Genomic DNA, 12,805 nt, shown 5'->3' with positions numbered 1-12,805 from the left:
TTACGATTGAGGCAGGATTTTCACTACAATCGAGTTCAAATGGAGCTAAAAGATGTCCACCCACCAGAGTGTGGCCTGGAGTAAGCGGCTCCAGGTGGAGGGGTCATTGCATGAGGGACTGAGAGGCCTAGAGTTGAGGTAGGCCTCAATTCGACATAAGAGGGTCGTAAACTCTTCAAGAGTGTATTTATGTTCGGTCGCGATCTTTTTAAAATGGGTCTTAAAACTTTTTACAACCGCTTCCCACGTGAGGAGCGCTTGGCGGTATAACAGGCCATTCTAAAGTGTGATAGCTATATTTATTCAATATTCCGTCCCTTGCTTCACGAAGTAATGCCTTAAACTCGGATCATAAAGATCGCAAAGCTCCCACAAAGTTAATACCATTATCGGAGTAAACGTTTTTCGGACAGCCACGCCTGGATACAAATCTGGCGAATGCAGCTAGGAAGGACCCGGTACTAAGGTCTTTTGTCGCTTCTAGATGGATGGCTTTCGTCGAAAAGCAGACGAACAGACACACATATCCTTTTGAAATTCGGCATCCCCTCCCTCGGCAGGATTTTATATCGAATGGTCCCGCGAAATCTACCCAAGTGTTGGTGAAGGCCCTAGTAAAGGTGGTGCGCTCTTTCGGAAGGATCCCCATAAGTTGCATTTGTGTCCGCTTCCTGTAAATAGTACAGACCTTACAGTTGTGGATAACAGACCTTATCATGATTTTAACGCGTGGGATCCAGTACTGAGTGCGGATATGACGTAGCATCAGCTGGTTCCCTCCATGCAGGGTGGTCTTATGAGAGGATTGAACTATAAGTCTGGATAACCTGCAAGTGTAAGGAAGGATAATGGAATGACTTTCGTTATGGGACATGTCTTTGGATGCCCCAGTCTGTCGCCCAGTTCGAATGATGCCTTCTTCGTCTATATATGGATCCAGGGGTAAAATCTCAGTCTTACCATTTATTAGTTTTCCTGACTCTGTTTGTTGTGTTGTTTTTCTATTTCGTCAGGGGCTATCAAATGAGATTCCCTTTTAAAGGAGGCTTTAGTTGTTGGTGCGTTTTCTGGAAAACCCGAAGGATATAGGATATAATCCGTAAAGCCCTTGGTAAATCGCAAAACCTATCCAGAATATCAAAGCTATTTTCGACCGATGTTGCATGCAATTTCACCCTCTTTTCTTCGATATTTGTGTTATAATGCTCTTCTTGTGTTGGCCAATTTTCGTTGCCTTCTTCTAACCAAGAAGTTCCCTGCCATCACAAAGAATTGTCGATTAGATCCTAAGCGAGGAGGCCTCTGCTCGCCAAATCTGCAGGATTTGACGCGGAGTCTACATGCCGCCATACTTTGTCTCCTACTTTGTCGATGAGTTTTGTTATTCGATGTGCCACAAACGTTGACCACGAACATGGTGGCTTTCGAATCCATGCCAGTACTATAGTCGAATCTGTCCAAAGGGTTACTTTAATATTGGAAAGTTGCATATTTTCTATGGCCGACTCTATAATTTCTGCAAGTAGGACTGCGCCGCAGAGTTCCAGTCGTGGCAATGATATAGTTTTGACCGGGGCTACTCTTGTCTTTGCAATTAACAGATTGGTGAATACTCGATCCTTTTCCTGAACCCTCAGGAAAACAGTGGCGGCATATGCTTTTTCCGAAGCATCGCTGAATCCATATATTTCGACGCTGTCCTTTGAAGTATTTCGTATTCTTGCATAAATGCGGTCCAATAATCTAGAGTAGTTTGTGATACTTGTTCGTCGCAACCCGTGCCTTCCAACCAAATATTTTGCATTATAATTGTTATGTTTGCCAATTTTAAATACACGAGTTGATTTCTATAACATAACTAAATATAATTTATATACAAAAACGTGGAGGGTAAAGTGCTATACGTATCTCTTTCTTTCGGCGGTCAAATCGAGAAGAAGCAAAAAGAGGTTGTCCGCTTTTTTAGCTGTCATTGACAGTTCTTACTGTGTTGTAAAGTATTAAAATACATGTTAATTTGTTTAGATACATATCACACCTCCCCCTTTAATTTACAATATTAAGTTTTATGTGGATCTAAAATCTGGAGCCGTGAAACGGTTCACCTGTTTTCGGGAACGGCTGCTTTTGCGAATTGGCATACCTGCGGTTGGCGTTGTTGGCTGCTCGACTAATGAGCTAGGAATAGTTTGCGGTGATAAGTTCTGCGAATTGCTTGACTGAGAAACTGGCTGTTCTTTACTGGCTGAACTATTTTCGGTCTCTTCCAAATTCCTTTCTGAGCTAGCTTGGTGTTGGTTGTCGGATAACCCTAATTCAGGTGTATTTACCAACGGCGGAGGTAAGTTGGAACCGGGTGCCTGATCAGAATCCGTTTTCGATCTTGGTTTGAGTTGGTTAATATGACGCTTGATTTTGCCTGTTTTGGTGTTTACCATAAACATCATTCTACCTATCGGATGAATTATGGTGCCTTTGATCCATTTGCCCCCTTTTGCATAATTTCTGGCATATACTAGTTGATTTGGCTCAAATCTGTGTGCGTTGGTGCTTGCACGTTTTTTCTGAGCTGATGTCTCAAATAATTGAGTTAACATTGTTCTAACCGATCTGCCATGCAGGAGTTCTGCAGGCGTTTTCCCTTTAGCATTTGGGGTAAAACGATAAGTTGCCAGATATTTTACTACGGCGGTTTTGATTGTTAGGCCGGCATTTATATTTTTTCGGACAGCTGCTTTAAAGCTTTGCACAAAACGTTCAGCAAGCCCATTGGACGCAGGGTGAAATGGCGCTGTCGTTATGTGAGTGACACTATGTTCTTTGCAAAATTGTTCAAAGCTGTCGGACGTCAGCTGTGGTCCATTGTCGCTAACGATTGTCACCGGGAAACCTTCAATAGCAAAAATAGCTGTTAGTGCAAGTATGGTATTATCCGTTGTAGTCGACGGTAATTGTGTTACATATGGAAATTGCGAATAAGCATCTACACAGATAAGCCACATTGAATTAAATATTGGGCCAGCGAAATCAATGTGGACTCTTTCCCAAGGACCTTTTGCTTCTGGCCAGCTGAGATATTCGCGTGCAGGCGTCGGATTAGCCATTTTGCAGATGTCGCATTCACGTGCTACCTTTGCAATGTCATCGTCTATTTTTGGCCACCAGACGTGATGTCGAGCCAGCTGTTTCATTCTGACGATTCCCCAGTGCCCCTCGTGTAACAATTGCAAAATTTTTGATTTTAAAGTTTTTGGAATGATAATTCGATTTACCTCACTGTTTAAGCACAACAAATTTTTGTAGATGGTTAACGAAAACCTACGCTGAAAGTATGGTTGGATGTCCGTATCCCCCGGAGATAACTTTTCAGGCCAGCCCTTTTCGACAAAGTTACGGACTTTTGTAAGGGTACCATCTTGAATTGTATGCTTTCCAATAACATCTGCATCGATTGGTGTTTTAATTTCTGAAATATTATGGCAAGCTTCACTTAAGTCGAATTGTTCATCGGTACTCACGGGTAACCGAGAAAGTGCGTCGGCATTACCATGTGCATGTGTGTTGCGGTATTTGATGCTGAACTTGTACGCCATTAAAATTAAAGCCCAACGTTGTAAACGGTGCGACGTCATTTGTGGCAGACTTTTACTTGGATTGAAAATATGTACAAGTGGCTTATGGTCAGTAATGAGGACAAACTTCCGACCATACAAGTATTGGTGAAACTTTTGAATACCATACACAATGGCGAGACCCTCCTTCTCAATTTGACTGTATTTAAGTTGGTGCTTATCCAACGTTTTCGACGCGAAAGCAATCGGACGTTCGCTTCCATCCGGATTGATGTGCGCTAAGACAACGCCAATTCCAAAAGACGATGCATCCGCGGCAAGGCTTAGTGGTAACTTCTCATTAAAATGTGCTAACTGTGTAGCATCGATAATATGTGCCTTCAAGGCAGTAAAAGACTCTTGCTGTGTAGTACCCCACACAAATTTCACATTTTTACGACGTAGCATGTTGAGTGGCGCTGCTAGCTGGGAAAAATTCGGTATGAAGTTGCAATAGTAGTTTATTTTACCTACAAAAGCTTCTAATTGCGCCAAGTTACTAGGCGGTTTCAGCAATTTAATAGCTTGTACCCCTGAGTCATCTGGGAGTATTCCCTTTGCGCTAATTTTTCTACCCAAATACTCTATTTCTTCCTTCAAAAAGAAACATTTCTGCTTTTTGCATTTTATGCCATTGTCTTTTAATACCTTCATGACTTGCTCTAGGCGACCTATGTGTTCTTCAATTGACGGTGCGGTTATAATTATATCGTCTAAATAATTACCACATCCTTCTATGCCATGGAGGAGTTGTTCCAGATAGCGCTGAAAAATTGCGGGCGCACTGGCGATGCCATATGGCCGTCGTTGGTACTGAAAGAGGCCTAAAGGAGTGTTCACTACCATAATTTGCTTTGACTCTTCATCTATTTCCATCTGTAAATAGGCATATTTCAGATCTATTTTGAGTGCCCCGACGAATGGTGTGTAACAACTCTTCGCGTTTTGGCAAGGGGTATTGTTCAATTTCTAATTGCGAATTAACCGCAATTTTAAAATCGCCACAGATTCTCACTGAGCCATCAGGCTTTGGTGCTAATACAATTGGTGACGCCCAATTGCTAAATTTGATGGGTTTCCAAATACCTGCTTTGATAAGTCTATCAGCTTCTTCACGAAACTTTGTTACCTGTGCGAATGGTACTGGCCTGCTTTTAAAAAATTTGGGCGTAGCCGTAGCTTTCATTTGAATCGTTGCTTTAAAGTTTTGTATCGAACCTGAGGTAGTATTGTCAAAAATATCGTGGTATTTCTTACACAATTCGTTTATTTGTTGTGAATAAGCTTCCATTTCGGAAACGTTGGCTATTTCGGTAATCTCAAAACCAAATTCTATGAAAAGGTCTAAACCAAAAAGATTGTAAGAATTTTCTACATTTGCTACTATTAGCACAATACTTTTCTGCTTGTTTCCACACCTAGCTTCAGTGTGTAATTCACCCAAAATTGGAATTGGCTTCTGCCCAAAGCGTACAAACTCTTGGTGCACTCTACCAATTTTGGGTTGGTTCAATAAATCGTATGTTTTTCTATTTATTATTGACACAGTAGCCCCTGAATCTAATTGAAACTTTATTGTTTTGTTTTTAATTTCCAATTCAATAATTTTCTTACTTTGTTCAGATTTTATTATACCTGTAACTGCATTCACTGCATCTAATGTGTCAATACGATGTTCATTTTCTTTTTTGCCTTTATCGGAGTTTCTTTTCTTACTCATTTGTTTTGTTTGCTTTGACATGCAGACTGCTGCAATATGTCCCTTTTTGCTGCACTTGTTACCAATGACATTTCGAAATTTGCATTGTTCTCTTGAGTGAGAATGAACGCAGCCTGAGCACGATTGAAATTTCACTTGCTTTGTTGAGTGCTTATGTACCTGTTGTTCATTGCTTTGCTTATTAGCTTCATTCCTCCCGACTTTGTGTGTTTGCATAGCGTTTACTTGCGCTAGGGATGAATTATTATTCTCTTTGAGTGTCGCTACCGTTTTAGTTGTTGCCTCAAATGTTTCGGCAATTAAAAGCACATCTTCTAATGACGGCTGAAGCTTTTGTAGAGCGGCGGTACGTACTTGATCAAAAAAGGTACGTACTATGATTTGGTCACGTATCAGTTCATCAACAAAATTTGCTGTACAATTGGTTGCGGTACAAATGAATTTGCATTCTCTTGCGATACCACGTAGGTCAGCAACCCACTCTCTGTGCTTTTGAGTGTTTTTCATTTCCCGCTTGAAGAACTCGTAGCGAGCTGCCACTACATGTCTTTTTGAGTGGAAGTGTTCTGTTAATTTGGATGTTAATTCCTTGAAGGTCAGCGATTGGATATTTGTTACACCAAACAAATTCTTCAATAACTCAAACAATTCCGTACCAATCCACGATAGAAAAAATGATTTTTGCTTATCTGGACTGCTTACCGAATATGCCACGAAATGTTGCGAAAGCTGCTCCAAGTACGACTCCCAATTTTGTTGGTCTTTATTAAACGAGTGAAATGGTGGGACCACTGTCGCTTCTCCAGTGCGACTTGACTCATTCGCATTAAAAAACGATTGCTGCATGGCCTGCATCCACTGCTTTTGCTGTTCGAGCAATGATGTTGCAAATCTTTGCTGCTGCTGGATTATTTCCTCAATAGCTTGCTCGTTTGCCATTTTACTTTATGGAAACTTTTCTTTTTTTTTCCCTCGTCGCCAGTAATGTTATGTTTGCCAATTTTAAATACACGAGTTGATTTCTATAACATAACTTTATTAAATATAATTTATATACAAAAACGTGGAAGGTAAAGTGCTATACGTATCTTTTTCTTTCGGCGGTCAAATCGAGAAGAAGCAAAAAGAGGTTGTCCGCTTTTTTAGCTGTCATTGACAGTTCTTACTGTTAGTGTTGTAAAGTATTAAAATACATGTTAATTTGTTTAGATACATATCAATAATCTTGGCTACAATTATCACTGGTGCCAGCCAGCCAAGAGGGTCGAACAGCTTTGCAATCGCAGAAAGTATAGCCCTTTTTGTGATGGCATCGCTGTTTTCAAAAGGTTTAGCAGTAAAATAGAATAGGTCGGAATGCGCGTTCCACTTAATGCCTAGAGCTTTAACGTAATGCCTAGTGACAAAGTGGTGTTAGTGAAACAAAAATACGAACGCTCGTTATGGACTTTTAAAGAGCCTAACCAAGGACTGTATTAAGACTTTTTTTATTGATTTGGTGAATTTTGTATCACAAAAATTAGATCAGTCAAAACTGATTTGTGTATTGCCGCAAGTGAAAAATAAAAATATTCTTAACCGCTTTATGGCATCAATGACGCTCACCGAATGAACCAGGAAGGGGGCAATGGTGATGGTCTCTATCTTTACAAGTAATACCGAGCATTATCTTATCAGAGCCGTAATAAACTCCTCAAATCTCTTGCTGGCAGTACTTGGGGAAAAGATAAAGAAACGCTCATTACCACTTGCAAAGCAATTGGCTAGCCGATTGCATGCGCGTCCCCGATATGGTCGCCAAACCTTGGGGGTGGGGAGGTAGGGATGGCCTGAAGGATTAATGTAGCCATATAAATCGTTCCCGAGATGTTCGGGCTAGCGCCTTAATGGAGCTGTGTTACCGGAGCGTACCGGATCTGTATCCGGCAAAGGACCACCACATCGATAACACTCCCCAAAGCCTCCGGGGAGCAACCTTATCACTACAACAACAACAACAGGCTTGTCAAAACACTGCCCTCAGAACCGCTACTGGTTGTCTTCTTATGTCCCCAGAACAACACCTACACAATGAGGCGAGAATAGCTCCCCCTAAGGGAGAAATGAAATGCTAACCAATCAGTTCCTGTTGAATACCCAGACACCTGGGCATGTTGTTGTTGTGCTTCGCCCAATCAAATTGTCATCAATATCCTCTAACGGGAGTCCAAGGAAATTTGCTGTTTCAACAGGGGTGGACCATAATGAGAGGGGTATTAGAGGTAGTGGTTCCACAATACAGTTAAAGAGATGGTTGGAGTCATGTGGGGACATATTGCAAGCAGGACATATGTTTTGTATGTTTTGTAAGAGTTTAGCCTGTTACAGTATCCAGATCGAAGTTGAGCTAGAGTGACTCGCGTTTTCCTAGGGAGTGTGCGTTCCTCTTTTCCATTCTGGATAACCGTGTCAAAGGCTTTTGACAAATTATGCACCACGACTACTATCTTTCTTTCCTGACCATAAATTCATAAAGCCAAGAAAGTGAGGTGTTTAAAATGATTGCAAGAGGGTGATACAAAAGTAAGCATTGGTTCCCCAATGACGTAGTTTATAAGTCCTACACTGACTCGTGTTTAGGGCGTCCCCATTCAGAGTGATAAAAGTCATATTATCTGCAAGTTCACTCACTTGCTGACGTCTACACAAAACATCCTGCCAAAGATATACCCAGAATAGGCATCGTTGTTGTTATAGCGAAAAAAATCAAACATCCTCCGAGTTTTGCGGGATATTAACCAACTAAGCCCAGGCAGTATCATGACATTCCTGTAACCGATTCAAATTGACCATCGTAACATCTTCGTATCTATATTTTCATGTTCTCTGTATATAAAGCTACGCAGCAGATGGAGGTGGTAAAACATTCGGAACTCTTATTGTACCATTAATAATTTAGGTTTTATTACATAAAATAATAATCAGATGTAGAACAATACCAGCTAAATGACACTTAAAATCTATATTATTTACTGTAACACATACAAAAACTTTGCTAGGTTCATAAGCTTAATCACGTAGCTTTTCAACAATTTGTTTGTATGCGTTCTCTACTTTTTCATATTCCTCATGCAATTGCTCCATACGTTGACTTGGTGTAGGTAAACGCGCTCTCAACCATTCCTTATCCACTTTAGCTTTTTCCATTTTCTTAATATAATTTATATGTTTATAATAAATTGCGTTTAACCGACGCTTTACATCTAAACGATAAACATGATAATCGTCCTTATCATAAATTTTTGTATAATATAGTCGAAGTATTTCATAAACCCGGCGACACTGACGTGGATTTATCTGGAAAGAGATGAGCATCAGTTTAACAGGTGGTTTTTAATAGTTATTAGTTAAATTAGTTTACCTTGTACGTTTCGCGTGCCTCATAAACCATTTCTTTGTTAAATCCTTTTTTGATGGCATCACTTCCAAAACTGTTTAGTCCCATACACAGACGAGCATCAATATAGTTGCGTAAACGCTGAAAATCACCCGATGGATCTTCCACTGCCATATCAATGACATTAATGATTGGTAAGTAATGTTTATAGACAGTTTCAATGAATTTTGTGCCAATGCCAAGTTTCTGGAATGGTGGTAGCCCTAATACTTGACTAATGCGCGGTCGTATGTGTTGAGAATATGCGTAGTACTCATATGCAGTGGTGTAGCCAGTGGTTGCAGACTGATAATCACCATTATCATTTTTATACTTTTCATAGTTGTATGAATATAAAAATTGATATAAGTTACTTATTGAAGTAGCATATTTAGTCAACATACCATACAAAGAAGCTCCATTGCGGATCATCAACATCAATATAGGATGTTGCATCAACGAACCATAATATATATGTCTGCAAACGACTGAAGAATTTTAAGAATGCCGGCACCTTATAGTCGCAATGATATAGTTCGAAGAAGTGCTCTTGTCCGTCTTCATCAGTAACACTCTGTTCGGTTATTTTTTCACCAAATGGTTGAAACTTATCTGCTTTATCTAGTGTTTTCAAAAACTCATCCATACTAACAAAAAAACAGCCATCAGGTAATTTTTCCGCTATCGGTCGCACAACTACATCAGCCTATATCTCCGCCTGATAGTTCATCAACTCGACTGTCATATTCAATGCCAATATAAATATGCAGAGGACCAGCAGTGTATAAAATACGCACACATAAACTTTATATCCGAATATGCTTTCAGATTCACCAAATATTTGATGTGCCATCATGGGATGAAATACAAGGCTGTCATCTTCCAAATCTTGTTTGCGGCGTACTTGAATATGCGAAACATATAACTTTCGTGCTGTTTATGTTAAATATTTTGTGTAATGCGGATGACTTACTTAATTTAAATTCCACATCTTCGACTGCATCCAGTACGAGGTCCACATATTCGTGTATATCCGCCATCCCTGTTAAACAGTGCGCCCTCAAGGAATTTGTTCGTTTATCCCTGGAAGAAATGGTTGTGTAGGGCAACTCTTTCAAGTTGCCAGCGCAATATATAGCTTCTCCAAACCCAATTGTCAACCTTTTTATAACTAAACTTTTCAATTTGTTAAACAAAAATAGAAACGCGCAACAAAATTTCAATTGGCAAATCTGCTTACTTCGAAAATTTTAAATTCCTTTTCCCCAATTATTGTTATCTCCAAGAGAAAATAATTGGGGGAATATTTCCGCGGGAATAAAAAATATGGGACCTCCTTTCGGTGGAAGCGATTGGAGTGCTGCCGAATTTCTAGCATTTGGCCAACATACAATAAAATATGGTGCTTAACATGATTTGAGAAATGAAATTTATTAATTTTAACAGTCTTGTAAAGTAAAAGTACATTTGTACCCCAGGTACTCATACTACAAACTTAAATTGAAAAAAGTTGTTTTACAACCATTTGGACAATATAAATAATTAATAATATAAAAAAACGTTCTTGAAATAAAGTTTTTGTCAACAGGTTTATGTATACCTGTGAATACAAAAGTAGGAGCAACAAATATACGCAAATGTTGTGTTAAAAAACTTTGCGAATTTATCGGAAAACGTTTATGAAATCGGTTTACAAATTATCGTTATACAATTTTAAAAATTTAAGAAAATAACATAGCTGATGAAATTGTTGCTGCAATTTTTGTATGCACAGATGTATGTACTTTAGGTAGTAATTTGTAAAAAATAGAAAAAAGTGTTGCACTACCATATTTATATTATTCAATTTTTTTTTAACTTTTTTTTGTGTATTAAAATTGATTTTGTTCAAAAAATTTGTTCTGCAAGTTAACGAAAATTCTCTTCTATCCCTTTCCGCGATATAGCACAGTACCACCAAAAGTAAAACTACCTAGAAAGAAATCATTTTTTCCAGGCAAGTGCGGAAAATGCCTATTATATGTATATAATCTGGGCTTTGAGGGCTATAAAAATATAAAGAAAAAGGAATTGACATGGAGGCAGGTTGAAGCCATGTCATTCTTGGATAATGTAAAAGCATTAAAAATAAACTTTTGTAGCACAATCGGTAATGAAAGTGAAAGTACCAGTGTTATTACCCCATCATCAAAGGACTCAACCCCACCACCTCGCAAAAACGATTATCCACGGCCTAGCGCCGTTTTTTGAATTATGCGTAAAAACTGGTTTTCGTACGCCCTTAGACCACTAATAAGCCTTTAACTTAGTTGGATATATGTCAAGTTTTTTTGAAAAGTGGGAAGAGCGGGTCATTTATTTATATAACCTTCAAGAAATTGAAAATCTATCTATATCCAAAAGTCTTATGAGTGGGCTAATGGTAAGAAACCCAGATTTTATACACAATTAAGATTTTAAAGGTGTCCGTATACTTTCATAACTCGATTTTTGTTCTAGTGGAGAAAAGGTATAAGAAAATAAATATTTCTGCCCAGGTGGTTTTACTTTTGCCTTTTTGGAAGCACTGCGTTAAAAATTTACATGTTATTTAGGTGGTTTTCAATTTCATAGAATACCAGTGCCGACACTTTAGCCTCAATTTCGTTTGCAACGTTCTTCGGAATTCCGGACTCCTTTATTTTGCTGGCCAAAGTTTGAAAATGTAGAAATGTAGAGTCCAATTCTTTTTCTTGAGTACAAAACGCAGAACAAGTATTTTTAATGCTTTGAGAAGCAAGTTTCAGAAAATCGTTAAACTTTTGCTGAGTTTCCTGTAAAATAAATTTTTTACTTTCTTAATAAAGTTTACACCATAAAATGCATAAGTACAATTAACTCACTTTTCGTGCCCTTGCGCTAGGCCGTGGAGAATCGTTTTTGTGTGGTGGTGGCGTTGAGTCCTTTGATGATGGGGAAATGATACTGGTGCTTTCACTTTCAGTATCACTTTCATTACCGATTGTGCTACAAAAGTTTATTTTTAATGTATCAAATTAAATTGTATAGGTTTTTTCTTTAGTTACCTTCGGGATGCTTGTGCCTTATCCAGGAATGACATGGCTTCCATATAGCGCCATTTTCGTTTCGGACTTGGGGCGCCACTACCCGAAGCAAGCAGCTGGGACCTTTTAATTCGTTTGTAGGAGTCTCGCAAACCCTTCCACCGCTTTTTGCATTTTCCTCTACATTTGAAATTGAAATTTACACCACATGAAGAAATAAATCTCAAATATGTATACTAACCTTCACTTTGCATAGCAGAGGAGACCTGCCTCCATGCCAATTCCTTTTTCTTTGTGTTTTTATAGTCCTCCAAGCCCAGATTATATATAATGGGCATTTTCCGCACCTCTTCAATTAATTTTTCATCTATATCCATATTTAATTTGTTGAAATTGTAGCAATCTATGTATGTATGTAATTCAAGTTTATGAAGAAACAATTTTTTCATATTTTTTCAGGTAATTGTTTGCTTTAGGGTACAACTGCTAAAACTCGTCCAAAAATATCGGGAGAGTTGTCAAAAGACGCACTTTGGACCCAGGATAACGAATCCGAAAGCGGAAATTAAAAATTATATGTCTGTGAAAAGATATTGCCAAAAAACCGAAAAATGGCTCCGTAGCGCTCCGAAACCGGTGGGATCCATAGTATTTTTGCGCAGAACGCCTTTCTGCATTGGCGGCATTCGGCAGCGCTTATAAAAAATTACCATGGGTGGGTCCAACACCGGTTTGGAGACCAAAACTATATCCGCGCAAAACACTTTTACCAACAGTTTTTCTTGTGGGTACCACAAAATCACAACAACCACATGAAAATTTTCGGGTTTGTTTGCAAATGTCTCCGAAAAGAAATAAAATGTCTGATTTCCGCTTTCGGATTCGTGGTCCAGGGATCAAGACGCGTCTTTTGACACCTCTCCCGATATTTTTGGACGAGTTTTAGTAGTTGTACCCTACAGTAAACAATTACCTTTTTTCAGTCGAAGATTTTTCTTACCAATAATTTAAACTG

The 12,805-nt window shown here is 38.9% G+C and overlaps 1 protein-coding gene and 1 pseudogene across 1 annotated transcript; both read right to left on the bottom strand.

Annotated features, from left to right (window-relative positions):
• Positions 1–8,379: 8,379 nt before the first annotated feature.
• On the bottom strand, positions 8,380–9,848 carry LOC137246659 (histone acetyltransferase type B catalytic subunit-like; annotated as a pseudogene).
• A 1,450-nt stretch (positions 9,849–11,298) lies between these two features.
• Positions 11,299–12,167, bottom strand: LOC137243142 (uncharacterized). Its single transcript, XM_067770469.1, has 4 exons — positions 12,032–12,167; positions 11,812–11,968; positions 11,629–11,752; positions 11,299–11,559 (listed from the first exon to the last, which is right to left on the bottom strand). Exons 1-4 carry the CDS (start codon positions 12,165–12,167, stop codon positions 11,326–11,328), a joined length of 651 nt encoding a protein of 216 aa, XP_067626570.1. The 3' UTR covers positions 11,299–11,325.
• Positions 12,168–12,805: the final 638 nt, after the last annotated feature.

The sequence above is a fragment of the Eurosta solidaginis genome, chromosome 3 (assembly GCF_040869045.1).
Source record: "Eurosta solidaginis isolate ZX-2024a chromosome 3, ASM4086904v1, whole genome shotgun sequence".
NCBI classification, from domain to species: domain Eukaryota; kingdom Metazoa; phylum Arthropoda; class Insecta; order Diptera; family Tephritidae; genus Eurosta; species Eurosta solidaginis.
This window is presented reverse-complemented; position numbering and strand designations above follow the sequence as displayed.